The 20,163-nt window shown below is 44.6% G+C and overlaps 1 protein-coding gene across 4 annotated transcripts in view; it reads left to right on the top strand.

The window, feature by feature from the left end:
• Positions 1-18,708, top strand: part of Gmeb2 (glucocorticoid modulatory element binding protein 2) — a 42,134-nt gene extending 23,426 nt beyond the window's left edge. For 3 of the 4 annotated variants that reach the window (XM_052722547.1, XM_052722548.1, XM_052722549.1), the window contains exons 4-10: positions 92-219; positions 9,070-9,173; positions 10,831-10,988; positions 14,134-14,205; positions 14,445-14,582; positions 14,837-14,959; positions 15,707-18,708. In XM_052722547.1, the coding sequence (XP_052578507.1) occupies positions 92-219; positions 9,070-9,173; positions 10,831-10,988; positions 14,134-14,205; positions 14,445-14,582; positions 14,837-14,959; positions 15,707-16,347 (1,364 nt within the window). In that variant the 3' untranslated portion in view covers positions 16,348-18,708. The remainder of the gene's footprint in view (positions 1-91; positions 220-9,069; positions 9,174-10,830; positions 10,989-14,133; positions 14,206-14,444; positions 14,583-14,836; positions 14,960-15,706) is intronic. The other variant, XM_052722550.1, reaches the window with a different exon arrangement.
• The last annotated feature ends 1,455 nt before the right edge of the window (positions 18,709-20,163 follow it).

The following is a 20,163-nucleotide window of genomic DNA, read 5'->3' as shown; positions in this document are numbered from 1 at the left end:
CAGCTGCTTTCCACATTTGCAGGAAGTGCTTTGGAAAGTTTGTAACTGATTTTCTCTTTCTACTTTTTCTTGTCCATGTGTCTGTGAGAAGTGAAGATGGCTGAAGAGGGGGAGAACTTAGAGGCTGAAATTGTGTACCCCATCACTTGCGGAGACAGCAGAGCTAACCTCATTTGGAGGAAGTTTGTGTGCCCTGGCATCAATGTGAAATGTGTTCAGGTGAGGGTCAGGTGAGGCGCACACCTTTACCTGCACTTCCTCCTGCTTGGGTGTTGGGGGTGGCAGTGTCCTATGCAGGACACTCCTCTGGAAGCTGAGTCTCATGGGCCTGGGGAGACAGAGGAGGCACAGCAGATAACCTCTAGGAATGATGAATACAGTGAGAAAAAGCCTCCAGCAAGAGTAATTTAGTTTCTGCTGAGGTGAAGTAACAGAGACAGGTTGGTAAGAAGACATACCTAATTTGAAGGAGGATAAGTTTATGGCAGTTTATTTCAAGTTGTTTTTCTTATTTATATTAAGTACACTTACTTTTGTTAGGTATATGGTGGAAGCTATGGCCTCTGAGTTGCAAATGGCTTTGTTTGACAGACTGAGGTATGCCCTGAAGAGACCTCATTTAGTAGCTAGGGGATATTGAGTGGGAAAGGTATTCTATTTCTGGCACCATGGTAGGTTAGTACCTAAACTCATTTTGTAATGAAACAGCCCAAAATTCACACTAAGGTATATTCATAAAGCTGGTTTGAATTTTTTAATTTATTCTGTTTTATATGTGAGTGTTTTGCTTGCATGTATGTATGTGCACCACATGCATGCCTGGTGACTGAGGAGGCCAGAAGAGGACATCAAATCCCCTGCAACTGGAGTTATGAATGATTGTGGGTGCTGTGAATTGAATTTAGGTCCTCTGCAAGAAAACAAGTAAAAGTCATTAGTCCCAGGGTCAAAGTGTGGTATAGTGCCCAGACAGAATGATGAGTCTTGCTCTTGCCCAAGATATGAGTTATCTAAGTTTTGCCTGCTGTAGACAAAAAGGTAAAACCTGGGGTTCTTCATAGCATGTGTTTAGAGAGGGGCTGGTCTCTAAAATTGATACTGATGACACTCATGACATCAGCCCACCTCTGCCCATCCTGAGCAGAATGCTGGCACTCCCAATTTAAGCAATGAGAATAGAAGCTTGCTCTCTAGAACACTGACCTGTGACAGTATGGTTAAAACCTCCATCAGAGGATAGCTTGGTTTTAAGTAATTTCTAGGCTGACTTCTCCCACAATTTGACAGAAATAGTTGAAAAATCCTTTTTGAAGAAATCCATTTACCTTATGTAATTTCTACAAAATTCTAAGTCAGGAAGGGGTGGGGAGTACCTCACAGAAAAAGAAAACCAAAGCACTGGACACAAGGGAGCAAGGTGTCTTAGATGAGCATGTGCAGAAACATTGGGCAACAGAATCATCTCATCACTGGGATTCCAGACATGAACCACTGTACCGGGATTTTTATGTTGGTGCTGGGGATCCAAACAGATCCTTTATGTTTATGCAGGAAGCACTTTACCAATTGAGCCATCCCTTAACTCCAAATAATTATTTAAAATTCATCTCAAATAATAAAAGATAAGCCTGAATATGTGTAAAGCATGAGCAAATTTGACAAAAACATTAGCTAGAGAGCCGGGCGGTGGTGGCGCACGCCTTTAATCCCAGCACTCGGGAGGCAGAGCCAGGCGGATCTCTGAGTTCGAGGCCAGCCTGGGCTACCAAGTGAGTCCCAGGAAAGGTGCAAAGTTACACAGAAAAACCCTGTCTCAAAAAATAAAAAAAAAACAAAAAACAAAAAACAAAAAAAACATTAGCTAGAAATGAATAAATTTAAAACTAAATATTTTATTGATTTGTTTCAGAGATTAGACGTAGCTGAAGTGATGATTAGTGAATTGGAGGATAGAATCAAAAACTTCATTCAAATCTCAGTTCATAGATACAAGAAAGTGGCAGATAGAAGCAGGAGAAAAATATGACATGTCTGTCTGCAAGGAAGGAGCCTGAAGACTTCTTGAGGAGGCAAGACTGCTGTCCATCTTTTGAAAGACCTGAATGATCCCCAGATGAACAGAAAGGCTCCCATCTGGAATAATTTAATGTTAAAATAAATAACATCAGGCTGATCACTTGTTTAGCATGTATAAGGCTTGGAGTTTAATCCTAGCATGACAAGAGAGAAATAAGTAGTAATACATGAATAAGATAAGGTTCCCCGCCGGGCGGTGGTGGCGCACGCCTTTAATCCCAGCACTTGGGAGGCAGAGCCAGGTGGATCTCTGTGAGTTCGAGGCCAGCCTGGTCTCCAAAGCGAGTTCCAGGAAAGGCGCAAAGCTACACAGAGAAACCCTGTCTCGAAAAACCAAAAAAAAAAAAAAAAAAAAAAAAAAAAAAAAAAAAAAAAAAAAGATAAGGTTCCCCTTATCTTTTCAGTTTATTGCATAAATGTTTTATACTAAGTTAAAAAGCAGACTCCATGTGATTATGACATAAGCCGTGATGCTTTTAAATTTGTATCAAGGGACAGAAGGGAAATTCTATGCCTTACAAGGAAATCTTGATTTAACCTTTCATGAACTACAAGCATCTAAAACAGTGGTTCTCAATCTTCCTAATGCTGTAACCCCTTTAATACAGTCCTTCATGTTGTGGTGACCCCCAATCATAAAATTATTTTCATTGCTACTTTATAACTGTAATTTTGCTACTGTTATGAATCATAATGTAAATGTCTGATATGCAGGATTTCTGATAATACAACCCCTGTGAAAGGGTTAGTTGATATCCAAAGGGGTCTCAACCCTCACGTTGAGAATCACTGATCTAAGGCCTACGAGCCTTTAGCTGATCATCCTTAGCAAGTTCAATCTCTGTCAAAGAGCTGGCAAATGTTCTTTTATTGGTTACCCTGTTGCTGAGTTATTTCATTTGAATTCTGGATGTTGAACTCTGGTGTTATTGCAGGCAAATTTCTTCTTAAATTCCTTTACTACAGGCTGGGGATATAACTCAATGCATATGTATGGAAGCATACACACACACACACAAAACTTGTCTGCAACCAAAAGACCCTAGATTCAATTTCTAGTACCACCTAAAAAAACGAACAAATAAAAACATCTTTGTGCTAGGAAGAAGGCTCGGTTAGTAAAGGGCTTGCTATGCATGCAAGAGGATCTGAGTTAAAATCCCTAGCACCCTCAACGAGTTTGCTATGAGATTGTGTCTCCTAGTATTATCAGAAGCTACACCCATAAAGTCTCACCAACATGACTGCTCAAATATTAGCTGAACAGGGATGAGCATGCCAAACTGGATGGAGAAAATCCATGAAGCCTCAACCCTATACAAAGAACTGTAGGCACCTGAGGAAGCTGGGAGTGGAAGAGGTGGTCTTCCCCAGGGAAGATCACACCAATTGGTTGTCCAGTGCCAAACAGTCAGTTAAGAAAACATACATACCAGTAACATTATATGGACTGAACAGGTTATATTTAGAAATATATATGTATATACATATGCATGAAATAACAATTAGTGGAAAAAGAGGCCGTAGATTTGAAGGAGAGCAAGGAAGGCTATTTGGGAGGATTTAGAGGGAGGAAAGGGAATGGAGAAATGTTGCAATTAAATTATAATTTTAAAATTCCCCTCCCCAAAGAAAACAACCCTTTTAGCTGGGCAGGGGTGACACATACCTTTAATCCCAGCACTCAGGAGGCAAAGGCAGGCAGACCTCTGTGAGTTCAAGGCCAGCCTCATCTACAAAGTGAGTTCCAAGGCAGCCAGGGCTACACAGAGAACCCCTGTCTCAAAAAAACAAAACCAAACCAAAAACAAACAAAAGCATCATGATGTATACTGTCTTCCCAACACTATGGAGACAGAGGCAGTGGGACTTGCTGACTAGCTAGTCTTCCAAATTGGTGAGGTCCAGGTTTGGTGAATATCTTAGTTACTTTTTTATTGCAGTGAAGAGACACCATGATCAAAACAACTTATAAAAGAAAGAATTTATTGGAGCTCATAGTTCTAGAGGGTTAGAGTCCGTGGTCATCATGGTAGGGAACATGGCAGCAGGTAGGAAGGCATGGCACTGGAACAGTAGCTAAGAACTTACTTACATCCTGAACTACAGGTATACTGCAGAGAGAGAGAGAGAGGGAGAGAGAGAGAGAGAGAGAGAGAGAGAGAGAGAGAGAGAGAGAGAGAGAGAAAGCTGAGTGGAATGGTGTGAACTTTTTGAAAAATCAAAGCCCACCCCCAGTGACACACTGTCTCCAACAAGGCCAGATCTTCCAATCCTTCCCAAATAGTCCCACCAACTGGGGACTAAGTTTTCAAATATATTAGCCTATGGTAGATATTCTCATTCAAACCACATATGGTTTCCATACATGTGTATAAACACACACACACACACACACACACACACACACACACATACACACATACACCAGAAAAATTCCTTACTGATCTTTTGATTCTATTCATCAGTGATCCCTTGGACAATAGTAAGGGTCCTCCTGCATTTTTCTGTTAATTTTCCTACAGATATAACTCAGTGCTAATAGGAAGCTAGTCATGATCTTTACTTGTATTGACAGTGAGTTCAAAAGAGTGTAGGATATGGATAGTGTACATGCAACACAATTTCTTTTCCTCTGTAGAACAGTTTGTGAAAGGTACGGCAAGAAAAGACAGGCAGAAGTTGGGATAGAGTGTTAAGAAGAAAGGGGCATGAGGAGGCTACTGAGTCCTCAGCAATGGCTTAATGACTGGGAAATAAAGTTTATTACAACATATTTCATGTAGTTTTTCTTACATTAAGTACACTTCTGTTAGGTATGTTCAGAGAGAGAAGTGGCGTTTTCATGAGAATGTCTACCAGTGAATATGGAAGGAGTGGTGGACTAGGAAATCTAGCTGTGAAGTGGAGTGAGGAGCAGTCAGAGCATCCCTTCTAGATTACACTAACACAAAGTGATGTGACTGCCATGAAGAAGCTTTGAGATGCTTCCCTGTCTAGGGGGCCAATGTCTATATCCTTGACTTTAGGATAAGCAACTGTCAAGATGGATTAGAATTCTTCGGGTAGGCAACCACTGAACTGATAGAACCTATGGGTATTCCTGCCCAAAACTCACAGCCTAACTTTACTCCTGAGAAAAACTTCAAACACAAATTAGGAGACAGAACTATAATAAAATACCTAACCTTCAGGACCAGGCATCATGGTACCTGCCTTTAATCCTAGCACATGGAGACAGAAACAGGTGAATCTCTGTGGTTTCCAGGTCAGCTTGGCCTGCATAGCAAGTTCTTAGCCAGCCAGAGCTAGACAGTGAAGCCCTGCCTTTAAAAATACAAAATCATGAGGAGGTGCTTAGTCTTACTGCAGCTTGATATCCCATGTTGTTGATATTCATTCACGGGAGACCTGCCCTTTCCTAAACAGAAATGGAGGAATAGTGGATTGGCAGGGGGAACAGATGGAGGGTGGAGGGGAGGAACTGGGAGGAGAGGAGGGAAGGGCAACTGCTGCTGGAGTGTAAAATAAATAAATTTATTTTAAAAAAAAGATCAGCCATTAGACACATGTACCAAAATCCATCAGACCCTGAAAGGAAAATCTACAATTAAGGACCACCTCTCCACTGTGGAAACTCTCTGAGGCATTTGACAAAATTGTCGCTTTTAAGTTTGCTTTGTGAAAGACTTGGTGACTCCTAACCCTCAAGTGCTGTTCTCTGACCCATCACTTTTCTTCCCCATTTGGCATGTTTACTTGAAGTAAATGCCAGGGTCAGAGGGCAGAGCAGATGTGTGGAGGGACAGCTTTGTCATAAAAATAAAGAGTGAGTGGGTGCTTTAAAAACAAAACAACAGGGCTGGAGAGATGGCTCAGAGGTTAAGAGCACTGGCTGTTCTTCCAGAGGTCCTGAGTTCAATTCCCAGCAACCACATGGTGGCTCACAACCATCTACAATGAGATCTGGTGCCCTCTTCTGGCCTGCAGACAGAACACTCACTGTATACATAATAAATAAATAAATCTTTAAAAAAAAAAACAAAAAACAAAAAAAACAGCAAAACCAGCTGGGCAGTGGTGGCACACACCTTTAATCCTAGCATTCCAAGGCAGAGGCAGGTGGAACTCTGAGTTGGAGGCCAACCTGGTCTACAAAGTGAGTCAGCCAGAGCTGTTACACAGAGAAAACCTGTCTTGATCACCACCCTCAAACAAAACAAAAAAACAAAGTTGGAAAGATGACTCAGTAGTTAAGATATCTAAGTTCAGTTTCTAGCATCCACATAGCAGCTCATAACCATCCTGTAACTCCAGTTCCAGGGATCCTATGCTCTCTTCTGACCTCAGGCACCAGGCATACATGTGGCGCACATACATATATACAGGTAGAACAGTATACACATAAAGTAAAATTAAAAACAAAACAAAAGCCTGACCTGTATGCTTCAGAAATGCAAAGGTAAAGAAAGATAAAAGCAGGTTGGGAGGTGGTTTTATGAAGGACTATGATAAACCTTGTAGTCATTCTTATATCAAGACAAAACAGGGAGAAAGGCTGTAATCAGGACAGTTGGTGTATTTGAATATGGACTGCAGGTGGACACTAATAATGTACTGATCCTGATCTGGGAAACTGTTTCATGATTGTGTCAGAGTACCTTGTTCCTAGGCAGTCTGTGTCTATGTACTATGGGGTCAAGGGTCAAGGGTCTTGCTGGGGGTTGGTAGCCAACACCTTTAGTCCCAGCACTTGGGAGGCAGAGGCAGGCAGATCTCTGTGAATTCGAGGCCAGCCTGGTCTACAGAGTAAGTTCCAAGGCAGCCAGAGCTGCACAGAGAAACCCTGTCTCGAAGAAAAAAAAAAAAAGGGAGGAAGGGAGTCGAGGGTCTCACCAGTCCAGAACACATGCATATACATGTCTTTGTAGATGGCAGTGGTGCAGAAGGGCCAAGTGAAATAGCTGTGATTCTGAAGAAAGTGTAGTAGATTTTCTGGAATACCTTTGCAATTATTCTGTAAGATTAATTATATCAAAATAAAAAATAAATGTCCCATAGATGGCATCACAGTAAAGCACTAGAATTATAGGGGCAAAGAAGATTTTTTAAATGGCTGGAAAGTTGGAGATGTGGCTTGAAAGTTGGAGATGTTGCCTAGCATGTGAAGGCCCTGGTTTCAATCCCCAATACAAAACAACAAGGGCCAGGCATGATGGTACATATATTTAATCCTAGCACACACTCAGGAAACAGAGACAGGCAGAATTCTGAGTTCAAGGTCAGCCTGGTCTACATAAAGAATTCCAGCCAGGACTGCATAGTGAGACTATATCTTCAGCAAATAAACAAACAAAAGTTCCCCAAACAAAAATGGCTAGAGAGCGAGGAAGATTGCTCAGGAGAAGCCAGAGGTTACATAGTGCAAGATTCTCCCTATGATAAGAGAGATGATTGTAAAGTTATTTCTGAAAATAAGTATGAAATAGATATTTTTCAAGAAAAACTAAATTGTCATCAGTATATCTTCTGCAAAGAATGCTCTGGATATGTTTCATGCAGAGGAAAAGAGATCTCAAACAGAAATGTAGGATACAAAGAGGAGTGGAGGGTAAGAGATATGAGGGCAGATTCATGGTCAACTGGCAGCACTGATGGAAATGAAATGTTGGGTAGCCAGGCATGGTGGCAAATGCTAATAGTAATCCTAGCATTTGAGAGGTTGAAGCAGGAGGATGGCTGTGAGTTTGAGACCAGCCTGGATTACATAGCAATTGCCAGGCCAGCCATGGCTACATAGCAAGATCTTATCTCAAAAATAAAAAATAAATAAATAAATAAATAAAAAGGGGGAATTACACAGTGGTGCTCAGTGGTTGGTGGGCTTTGATAGCCAACCCATGATATACTCGGGGCCCAGCATAGAACATGTAGAGAAGAAGTAGAGATAGCCACCATCCCACATGAGGGTAGGAAAGGAAAGGGGTAACAAATAGAATTGGTTCCTAGAACCAAGTGTCAGACTTGAACAGGATCAAGCCAGGAAGGCAAGGTCAGAAGAACAGAGGTAATTGCAGAATGAAGGGCTAGATGCTGGGTGCTACAGTAGTCTTCCAGTTCTGCCCTGATCAGCAATGTGAAGAGAGTTCTTTGCTGTTGCTCTGGATTACAAAAGCTGCACTGGTTCTTGGGGAATTTAGGCACATCATTTCTGTCAGCAGATGGCCATTGCAGTTGTGATTGATCATGACAGTTGTGACAATACTACCTGCAGAAGTCCTCTATGTTTAAGAAGCGGAATTCTGAAAAGAGGTGGTTTCTGGAGCCCTGCAACTGGTCCATCTGAGCTTTATTTTCATTCTTTAGTTCTAGTAGATGTTTGCTTCAGGACATTGATTAGTATGTTTACTTTTTCAAGCTTTTTGCCCTAGTAAGCCCCAGAACAGTGTTGAATCAAGAGGGCAATTCTCTTGACTTTGAGGTGGATATGTATGAGCACTATGCAAGGCAGGGCACGGTGCATCTTATGTTTCTGTGGCTTCTTAGGCAAGGGGCCATTCACATCATAGGCAGGCTATTTGCTTATGTCTTGATTAATATCACATTTTTCTGGTGTGATAATGGGTGCATATCACTTAAGGAATAATCAATAAGTGACTTGTTGTGTCCTTTCTGGTGGGAGAGTACACCAGAAGCTTTCTCTGCTGTGGTCTGTCCCCTCATCTGGCACATGTACACTTTTGTGGGGCTACAGCATGCTAAGTATCAGGTAAAGAGCTAGCCTTCACCCTGGCCACTGGCTACTGGGGCATATTCCAATGAAGCACTGTATCAGAGTGTTCTATACTGAGGCCTGTGACTGGTAGAGCCATGTCATTCCTTCCTGTGAACCCCTGGTGAAGGCTGGAGTTGGAAGGGAGAATGGGCTGTGCTACAGTTTCTCCAGGCCTGTGTCAGTCTGAAAAGGTCCTGTACTTCTGTGTTTCTTTCTAGTATGATGAACATGTGATCAGCCCAAAGGAGTTTGTGCACCTGGCAGGGAAATCTACCTTGAAGGATTGGAAGAGAGCCATCCGGATGAATGGCATCATGCTCAGGTGGGCATCTGACCAGCTTGAGATGATGGGAGGGAAGGGATGGGGTTCACAGCCATTGCTTTTTCATTTGGTTTTGGATCTTTGAAGATGAATTATATGAGTTTTATTTTAATTTCCACTAATTCTTTTCTTGGTGGTGGTGGTGTGGATGTATATTTTGAATGTATTACTATTAAAAATTAAGGCTATAACCTGGTGTTTTTACATAGACATTTAAGTTTAATTTTTTTGACAGTGCTTTTTGGGACCCTTCTGTCTTTTTTATTACTTTTTATGAAAGTCCCTTGTGAAGTACACAGGTACTTAGGACATGCCAGGCTTACATACTTTATGACCTAAGAGCCATACTCGTTTCTGTGTATCTGGAGACTGGCAAGCTCTCCTAGGGGGTGTTCCATCAATCAGCTACCTCACTTCCTAAGCACTCCCTAAGGTACACTGTTTTGTGTCAGAGTAGTCAACTCTGGATGCTTTCTCATAGCTCTCAGCCTTATACCTCTGAGAAACCCTCTGTTTTCTACAATATGTCTGATGGGATAGCTATTGAGACCACAGGCTGAGAGAAGTGTGTTAGGATTGCCTGAGGCCACCACTGCCCATAGGCTGAGTGAAACTAGAGCCTCTGGCCTTATGTTTATGGGTTATGGTAGTCTGGCTGAGATTGGTTGAATTTTGATTCAAGACCTCAAAGAGGCCAGAGGGAGTACTTAGAAGGGAAGCCCCTGGTAGGTGAGAATAAGTGACTGTAGCCTTAGAAATTGTTTTTTGAGGAATTCCTTCCCTGTCCTTCCAAAAAGCAAAGCTTCCCCTGGAAATGATTCTTAATTCCCTGCCTCAGGACTGAGTTGCTCACCACCTTTGTTAGCTGTGGGTCTGCCCCTAGGTCCACCATCACAGTATGGGTACTTGCTAGCCAGTGCCTGTAGCACGAATCTTATAAGGTCTTACTAATAAAAACAAACCTGGAGCCAGGTATTGGGGTGAACGCTGAAAGATCAGAGAAACAGAACAGGCCACAGCTAACCTCACCTGGCCAGTTCTTCAGCTGATCCTGTTTCCTCAGACTGGAAGCCTCTGAGTTGTCATCTAGAATGAATCTCAGCTGAACTGCTGCTAAAAGCCTAAAAGCTTAACCAGGCTCTAGAGCCTGGTCCTCACACCTTATATACCTTTCTGCTTCTTGCCATCACTTCCTGGGATTAAAGGTGTGTGTCACCATGCCTGGCGGTTTCCAGTGTGGCTTTGAACTCACAGAGATCTTGATGGATCTCTGCCCCTGGAATGCTAGGATTAAAGGTGTATGTGCCACCATTTTCTGGCCTCTATATCTAGTGGCTGTTCTGTTCTCTGACACCAGATAAGTTTATTAGGGTGCACGATATATTGGGGAACACAATATCACCACAAGTGCCTTCATTTCCTTCCTATGGACAGAACGCTGTGTAGGTGACTTGAGGTGGCTGTGCCACCTGTACTGTACTTGTATTTGAGCTTTCTGCATAGTGAAAATTGCAGCCCATCTCCTACCTCAGAGGAGCCTAGCCTTAGTTGGCACCTCTGCTGGAACCTATGCCCTGCAGTTGGACAGTCGAAGTCACAGTGGTAGATGAGGTATTCTCAGTTAGGTCTCACCTGGACTGCTCTGGCTTCTCCACAGGAAGATCATGGACTCTGGGGAGCTAGATTTCTACCAGCATGACAAAGTCTGCTCTAATACCTGTCGCAGCACAAAGATTGACCTCTCAGGGGCCCGTGTGTCCCTGAACAGCCCCACATCCACAGAGTACATCCCACTCACACCAGCCGCAGCTGATGGTAGGTACAAGAGGCTGCCAGTCTTGCAGGTCATTGCAGCTGTCCTAACCAGCCCTCACTGGGTGCCATGTACCTTGTCTGTTCTCCAAGAACACTCCTTCCACAGGGCTCTACAATGTTGAGTCAGCCTTCTTCCATGTATTCTTTCTAGAAGCATATCTGGGGATTTGTTGGGTTTGCTAATGAGGGATCTTTTGTTTGTTTGTTTGCTTGTTTTGTTTGTTTTTCAAGACAAGGTTTCTATATGCAGCCTTGGCTGTTCTGGAACTCACTCTGTAAACCAGGCTGGCTTTAAATTCATAGAGTGCTAGGATTAATAAAGGCGTGCACCACCACTGCCTGGCTGCTAATGGGGAATTTTAAAGCATCTTCAGTCATTTTCATTTAAGATAGTAATTCACATATAGAGAGGATATAAAGAATGGTTAAGAATAACCTGTGTCCCTAGGCCTGCTGTCGATCACTCAAGGCCTGCCTAAAGTAGAGATACATTTTCCTTGGTGCTTGGTGACTTTTCAGACGTTTTATTGGTATCTGGATGCAGGTCTTTCCTGATATTTGGATTTTGGGTGACAATTTAGGATATTCTTCTCTGTTAATATCTGTTGTTCGAATGTTAAAATGGTCTTTTAATAAAAACCCAGAGCCAGATATCAGGGTGAAAGTTGAAAGATCAGAGAAGCAGAGCAGGCCACCTCTTAACTCACCAATTCCTCAGCCTGCTAGAGCCTCAGCCGGTAGGCCTCTAGCCAAAAAGGGTTCCTCAGCCAAAAAGACTTTAGTTCCTGTCCCTTCATGCCTTATATACCTTTCTCCACCCACCATATCACTTCCTTTTTAGTGCTGGGATTAAAGGCATGTGACTCCCAAGTATTGGGATTAAAGGTATGTGCCACCACTGCCTGGTATCTATGTTTAATCTAGTGGCTTGTTCTGTTCTCTGATCTTCAGGCAAATTTATTAGGGTACACAATATATCACCACAGATATCCATCCTTCAGAGCTGTAGAAAGATTGACTCTTTTCTTTCTTTTTATTCATTCATTCATTCATTCATTCATTCATTCAATTTGGTTTTTCAAGACAAGGTTTCTTTGTATAGCCCTGATCATCCTAGAACTAGCTTTGTAGTCCAGGCTGGCCTTGAACTCACAGAGATTCACCTGCCTCTGCTTCCTGAGTGCTGGGATTAATAAAGGTGTGTGCCACCACCACCTGGCAGTTTTCTAGAACTCTATCCAGTTCTGAGTGAGGTATTTTGAAAACTGAGGTGAGAATGAAGTTGGGTCCTGAGCTCCTTATTGTGAAATTGGTCTGTGTTATCTTTCTGTCAGTGTCACTGACCGCCCTAAGCTGTCGTTCTACAATGTTAAGCTGGCACGTGCTTCCGTGTGATCAACTATGTATGCCCCTGCTGTTTAACCAGACCAACTGAAGAGCCTCATCTGGGGGTGGGGGAAGAGAGTGAGGCCCTATGAGTTCTGTCCCATTTTCTTTTCAGAGTGCTTCTTGCAGACTGGTTGGTCAAGATTAGGCAGAGTCAGGGTTAGGATTCAGCTCTTTTGATAGTACTGAATTCTCTTGAGAAACCCAGGGACACCCAGGGTCATAGGGACTGACCTTTGTCAGCTCTTTCCTCAGTCCATGTTTATGGTTTACCATGATTTGAGGGTGTCTATTGCTTAGCTCCTTTCTGGACTCAAAGCGCCAGGTATACTAGGAGGTCAGGACAGAGCTCTTCTGGGGACACATCAGAATGAAAGGCAATGTGGAGAGTGAGTGGTCCAGGTCTTGGTGGCTGCCTTGGCCTGCCTTATTAAAGTTAGTCACAGCCCAACAGAGGCTAGTGAGGTGTTTTAAGTACACTTAGAGTTGGCTGAACTATGGGGTTTGTAGTGTTTCCAACTGATGGTGTGTTTATCAGTGTGTAACCACATCATAACAGGAAGAACACCTATTAGCTTATTCCTGCAAGCCTTAGTGAGATGGTAACCAGCCAGAATGCCAATTTCATGGGATTATTTTGTAGGTCTCATGCCTATATATATATCTTTTAAAGTAAATAGCCAATAAATAGCAGTTCCTGAAGAAAGAACATTGGTTGTAGGTGACAGGCCAGGACAAATAGGAACCACTAGTGCCATCTCCTGACAGAGCAAGTGGGCTTTCTGAGCCCCCTAAGCAAGACTGTGATTCCTGGGAAAAGCAGAACTGAGGTTAGGATTTAGCTCTTCTGGTGATTTGGTTTCTTTAGCTTAGAATTTTTATGAGCCTTTGGCTTGAATATTGTATAGCCAGGGGGAGGTATTCCTGTTTAGTTGATTCCAGGCATACAGGACTCACAAGCATTACAACATTGGTAACCCTACTGTGCTGAGGAAAGCTGTCAGTGGGAGAGTCTTTTGGCATGCATCCTAAACTTCTGTGGAGCTGGCTCCTCCTACTGGCTGGTCCCTTCAGGAACTCTGGAAGGGGCCCAAATTTTTACTAAGTGTTGGCATTATCCTTTTAAGATGCTGTCCTCCTCAACAATTCCATATCTTCTGAAATATATGTCTGTTTCTGAGTCTGCCTCTGAGATAGGTGTGTGCATGAAGCCATGGTCAGAAACTCCAGAACTTCCAAGTGTAAACTATGTGGACAGTTGGATTTGTAGGTGCCAGATATGAACTTGGGGATATACTAGAGTGGATAGTCTGTCTCTTTTAATATTAAAAAAATTGTAAATATGATGAGTTCTAAGATTGCTATGGCATCAGTAAAATTTAGACAAGAGGTAAAGGTGACCCATAGGACAAGGAGAGGAAAACAAGGTGGGCAGAGAGTTCCACTGCCAGTTTTCCAAGGCTTAGTCACAGAGGCTTGCACATAGAACCAGAGGAGCAGAATGTTGGGAGCTGCTGAAGTTGGATGATGGCTCAGAGGCTCTTCTTTCTTTGTGTGTTTAAAGACATCTGTGATTAAAAATAAACTCACTATGAAGTAGAGAGTACTTTGACTAGTACTAGTGTATTGTGCTTCTCAGTTCTGTGAAAATGGGTGGGGAAGAAGGATTCAGATGTAGCCTTGGAAGGATCATCCGGACTTTAGTTCTGGGGGCTGTAATATAGAGCAACACTCACCCACAGCTCTGCCTTATCTGCAGTGAATGGCTCACCTGCTACCATCACCATAGAGACCTGTGAGGACCCTGGTGACTGGACCACAGCCATTGGAGGTATATTCCCCCAGCTTCTTGGGAATACAGGTGGGCCCATGGCAGGAACTATCTACCAATGATCTGATCCTGGCTGAGCTCGGGATCCAACCACTGACCCACTAGACATATGGGCTGTAATATGGAACTCAGTGCTTCATGTGCTGGCCTCCTAAGGTGATGTCCTTTACTACTTCCTATTGTCAGTTACTCCATACATCGATTTATCTCCTGCCTATCTGACTCTTTTTCCATCATAGATGACACATTTGCATTCTGGCGGGGACTGAAGGATGCGGGCTTACTGGATGAGGTCATACAGGAATTCCAACAGGAACTGGAGGAAACCATGAAAGGCCTGCAGCAGCGAGTGCAGGACCCACCCCTGCAGCTCCGAGGTAAAGGGGCCTGATTCTCCCTCCTGTTATCCCTAGGTCTTGCCATGTAGCTGGGATGAAAGCTGAACCTGAACACAGGACCCTACTGTGCTGAGGGGAGCTGTCAGTGGGAGAGTCTTTTGGTATACATCCTAAACTTCAGTGGAGCTGGCTCCTCCCACTGGCTGGTCCCTCAGGAGTCAGCCCAGCACTGGAGTTCAGGAACTCTGGGAGGGGCCCAGATTTTTACTAAGTGTTGGCATTGTCCCTTTAAGATGCTGTCCTCCTCAACAACATCGTGCAAAACTTTGGCATGCTGGATCTTGTGAAGAAGGTGCTGGCCAGCCATAAATGTCAAATGGACCGCTCTCGGGAACAGTATGCCCGGGACCTGGCAGGTATGCCCAGCAGCAGTGTGGGGTGTGGGGAGCCCATAGGCTCACCTCTCTAGTCATGTGTCCACATACTTCAGTCACAGCCACATAGGTGAGCTTTTCATGTGAAGACCAAGAAGTCAGAAGAACACAGGCATCGTACATGGAAAAGTCAGTGAAACTCCAGTGGCCGTGGCCAGACTTGCCAGTACAGAAAGGATAGGTCACTCTTTACTGACCTTTTTGTGATGAACCAAGTTTTTTAATTTAAAGGAATATGACAAGGGAATGGAAAAAATCACCTGCTCCAACCAGAGCTGGATTGTCCTGTGGTGTTTGTATATTAGTAATAAGTTTTCCCTGGTGTTTTTACTTAAATGTATGCCCTGCATGTGACTCTGAGTGTGTGTCTGTCTGTCTGTCTGTCTGTCTTTGTGTGTGTGTGTGTGTGTGTGTGTGTGCAAATAAGCCTTTTACTTCTTTGCTCTTGCCTAACAACAACTTTCATGTGAAACTGAATGGAACACTTTGATGCTGAGGGGAATGTTTGGCCTAAAAAACTTCCCTTTGGAACTGTGCTCTTGGGTCATCCTGAGGGCCATTAAGGGACCTACTGCTACTAACCTTTCCTTTGGCAAGCAGCCCTTCATTCATTCAGGTTGCTGTTGGTTTATGATCTGCTCACTGACTGTATATGTCTGCATTGTCCCTGTGGGAACACCATCTGCCTCCATCTCTGTTCTCTGTGGTGACGCTGTGTATCTCCTGCAGCCCTGGAACAACAGTGTGATGAGCACCGTCGCCGTGCCAAGGAGCTGAAGCACAAGTCCCAGCACCTCAGCAATGTGCTCATGACGTTGACACCAGTCTCCCTGCCATCCCCTATGAAGCGGCCCCGTCTTGCACGAGCTACATCTGGACCAGCTGCTGTGGCTTCCCAGGTGCTTACACAGTCTGCACAGATTGCTCTTGGTCCAGGAATGCCTGTGTCCCAGCTGACCAGTATGCCACTTAGCAAAGTGGTGTCTACACTGCCCTCCACTGTCCTGGGTAAGGGTTCTCCTCAAGCTGCCCCAGCCAGTTCACCAGCCTCCCCACTGCTTGGGGGCTACACAGTCCTGGCCTCCTCTGGCTCTACTTTCCCCAGCACGGTAGAGATCCATCCGGACACATCCAGCCTCACAGTTCTGAGCACAGCTGCCATGCAGGATGGCAGTACAGTACTAAAGGTGGTCAGTCCACTGCAGCTGCTCACTCTGCCTGGTCTCGGACCCACCCTGCAGAATGTGGCCCAGGCATCACCTGCAGGCAGCACCATCATGACAGTGCCCACAGCAGCTGCTACTGGACCTGAGGAACACACAGCCACTATTGAGGTGGCTGCTGTAGCAGATGACCATGAGCATAAGTAGCTGGCAGGGAGGGTAAGATCCTTCCAAGTTTGGCTGGCTGCCTCTCCTCAGGCCACTGCAGGCAGAGGCCACTACAGACACAGGCCACAGGACTGGCTCAGCACAGGCAGGTCTGATGGGCTGAACCAAAGAGAGGATTGCCGGATGAATCAAGAGAAGAAAAGGGGGCAGAATGATGCCAGCAACCTGGAAAATCAGTCTTCAGCTTCTAAACTTCCTCCCCTTTTTTCGTGGGAAATACTCTTTTCCATCTGTTGCTTATTAATCCTGTTTACACATTGGGCCTTGAGCAGGAACCAGGGGGTCAGTGACCAGGAGAAGGCCTGGGTGCTTCTGGCACAGCTGCAGAGCCAGCACCAGAGCCCAACTGATCACAAGTCCTAGTGCCTGCACCCCAATGGGGCTGAGCCTGCTGGGTCATTATTGACACATGTCTTGGGCAGCATGCCTGAGTGTGGAAGCCATAGATCCTATGGATTTGGTCTCTTCCCACAGTTCTCTGTAGGTTCAGTATGGCCAGTGTCCATGTTCCTTCACTGTGGGAACATGCCCTGGGGCTGAGTGCAGACCCCAGTGAAGACCCTCCTTATCCCACAGGCATTCAGGTGGTGAAGGGATTTCATGGACCTGGTGTGTTCTAGACCCCTTTGCACATGGGCTGCAGGTGTTTTTAAGTAAATTGCTTAGTAGGCTTCTAGGAAAAATTAAATTTATAGTGTTTTCAACCAAAACAATGCTGAGTGCCTAGGCTCCTGAGTCAGTTCTGGGAGGGACCCAGAGCACCTATACATACACCTAGCCAGGTGCTAGAGGTCTTAGGTAGTGTCTTTCCCTGAGAAAGCTCTGGAGGATTTGTATGGAGGTATGCCTGAGATTTGGGGTAGCTCAAATGACTCCCTATGTGCAGCCTGCTCTTATAGTCCCCTACAGTAGCACCCCTAAATTTTCCCTGGAGGTAGAGCAGGGCCTTTCTGGCCAATACTCAGTGTCTCTATCCTGAGAGCCCCAGGGTGTGTGAGAAGGCTGTTTAGAGTTGGAGGGTCAGTCAGCTGGGAGATAGGATCCAGAATGTTCCATGGAAGGCTGTCTGCAGGCAGTTTTTATAGGTCTCGTTGGGTCCATGCAGGGGGCTATCCTCTAGGCCAGAGTCCTTGGAGCCAAACAATTCAGGGAACAGAGTTTTGGCCTCTTGGTAAGGTATGTCCTGGGATAGTCCTAAGGTGCCTCTTAAACTTCCTGTTCTGTCAACTGAAGGCTTTCCTTTCAAGGGCCCCACAGCAGGAAGGGACCACTGTCCCATTTATCTGCTTTGAAGGGAACTGGTTAACTTTTTGTCCATCCATCCATCCCCTTGAGTGCACAGATCCCTTCACCTTTGCGGAGACTGGGACCTTGCCTGCCCCTACTCTCACACCGTGTCAAGCTACTGAGGTTCTAGCTCTTGTTTTCCTTCTGTTACATCATTGTTCACTGTGGTCATGAATCGACTGGTTTTGGCAGATGTTTACCTGTTTATGTATATACTCCTTTTTGAAAACTTACTTTGCTTGAGTTACAAGTCCTGTTAAATGCAGCTGTGTGACTCTAGAGGCATTGGGAGGACCAGCAGGGTGGGTACTGCCCAGAAGTCCCTGCTCTACAAGCTAAGACTGTATAAGCATCACAAATAAAACCTTCTTGCCCTGGGAACCAAGAGCCTTTCCTTGGCACAAGTCCCAGGTGCCATCTGCTTTTTGGGATGTGGGCCAGTTTCCTTTCTTCATAAGAGCAAGGTTGAAACCTTTTAGCCCTTGCCCCTTAGAGCATGGAGGTACTGGTGGAAGGTGAAGTTCATTTCAGAGACATACAAGAATAATCCTCAAATCAGCTTCAGAATTAGTTCACACCATGCATTCCCACTGTCCCCAGAGGCTGTCCATAAGCTCACCCTCCAAGGCTGTTCCTGGCAGGCCGGGGAGGGTTCTGCAGGACAGAGAAGGCCCAGTAGTCCCATCTGCATGGAACTTGCAGTTCTTGGGGAGGAAGTGTGATCATTGCCCCACCACTTATTTGCACCTGCCTCTTGTGGTTCCTACTGACTCCTCTGTTGCTGTGTTCCCTGCCCATTGGGCCATTCAGGATCCAGGAAGGAAAGTCTTCCCCTTCACATGCAAACATGGGTGCTTGTGGCTGCTTTCAGTTTTGTTTTCTGAGGAAATAGGACAGGATTTGGTTTTGCAGAGGGTGCAAGCTCCTTTCCACGCCTGCCCAGGAGGCATGCAGGGAAGGGCAAGTTTGAGTTCTTTGAGTTCTACTTTGTATGTTGTTAAGTAAGTATCTGCTTGGTACTTTGATTTAAAATAAAAACACTTTTTTAATTTGTGTGTTTGTCTCTTGTGATGAAAACTATGGAAGAAACCAAATTTAACTTGTAAAAACATGCCCCTTGTGACAGTGCTAGCTTATTTCAGGTTCTTCACACACACACATCTGCTACTGAGTCTGACTGTGGCTGGGGTTGGGAGCCAAGGAGCCTTCATAGTGTCCTGAGGTCAAACAGTTTTGTTTGTGTATTTGCTTGATTGTTATATTTTTTTTGTTGTTGTTGGTGGTGGATCTTTTTGTTTTGTTTGTTTGTTTGAGACAGGGTCTCTCTACATAACCCCGGCTGTTCTGGAACTCACTATGTAGACCAGGCTGATCTGGAACCCATAGGGATTCCATCTGCCTTTGTTGGGATTAAAGGTGTGTACCACCACACTCTGCTCAAACACTTTTAGTAACACACCAGGTACCATTTGGCTTCCTTATTTAGCTCAGTGTGCAGGTGTACGCAGTGTAGGTGCTAGGCATCTCTCTGTGTGCCTTTCTGTTGCTGCGTCAGACTTTGCAGACTGGGTGGCTCAGAAACAACAGAGATTCACTACTTGTAAATCAAGGCAGACACTGTAGAGCTGTGAGGAACATAGAACAAGGTGAGGATAAGGTCAGAGTAACTCTTCTTCACCTTGACCCAAAGCTGGAGTTCCAAGCACTTTCTCTAGAGGATAGGGAGGGGCCTTTGCTGTCAAGCTAGCCACGTTCTTCCCTTGCTCAGCTTGTTCAAGATCCTTCTTTAGTACTGCTACCCTCTTTGGTACTGTGGTCCTTAGGAGACCACAGATATGTGTCACAGCCCAGGTGTGGGTTCACTCAAATTCATGGAAAAAAGACTCAGAGGCACCTTAAGAATGAATCTAGCCTTTCTAGCTGCAGGGGGATCCAGTCTCTAAGGACTATCTTATCATATCTGTATCCCCTTTTCTTCTTTATAAAGAAATTGCATTTATAATCAACCCCCTTTAAATAAAAATAAACATTTATAAACAGTATTTTCGGAATTTGGGCATAGCTTTTCATAATACTTCCTGCTGATTGGGGGCACTGGCAATCTTATGGGGATCCTGAGAAAATTTAGAATTATGGTCAAGTCTTTTTTTTTTTTTTTTGGTTTTTTTGAGACAGGGTTTCTCTGTGTAGCTTTGTGCCTTTCCTGGAACTCACTCTGTAGCCCAGGTTGGCCTTGGACTTCCAGAGATCCACCTGCCTCTGCTTCCCAAGTGCTGGGATTAAAGATGTGCGCCACCACTGCCCGGCCTATGGTCAAGTCTTGAGGTCTAGTTTGTGAAGCTGTGTCATCTCAGCCAGTTGTCTTGAAGCTGTTCTGGATGTTGGATCATCTAGGCCATAGATCCAATTGGAGACCTCAGGGGGTCTTCCTTGATGGAACCATATTAACCTGGAAGGAATCCACTGCTTCTCATTCTCTGTGGAAACAAAAGCAGACCCTCTTTTCCA

This window comes from Peromyscus californicus, unplaced genomic scaffold (genome assembly GCF_007827085.1).
Source record: "Peromyscus californicus insignis strain IS unplaced genomic scaffold, ASM782708v3 Scaffold_7__1_contigs__length_154581171, whole genome shotgun sequence".
Classification (NCBI taxonomy): Eukaryota; Metazoa; Chordata; class Mammalia; order Rodentia; family Cricetidae; genus Peromyscus; species Peromyscus californicus.
This window is presented reverse-complemented; position numbering and strand designations above follow the sequence as displayed.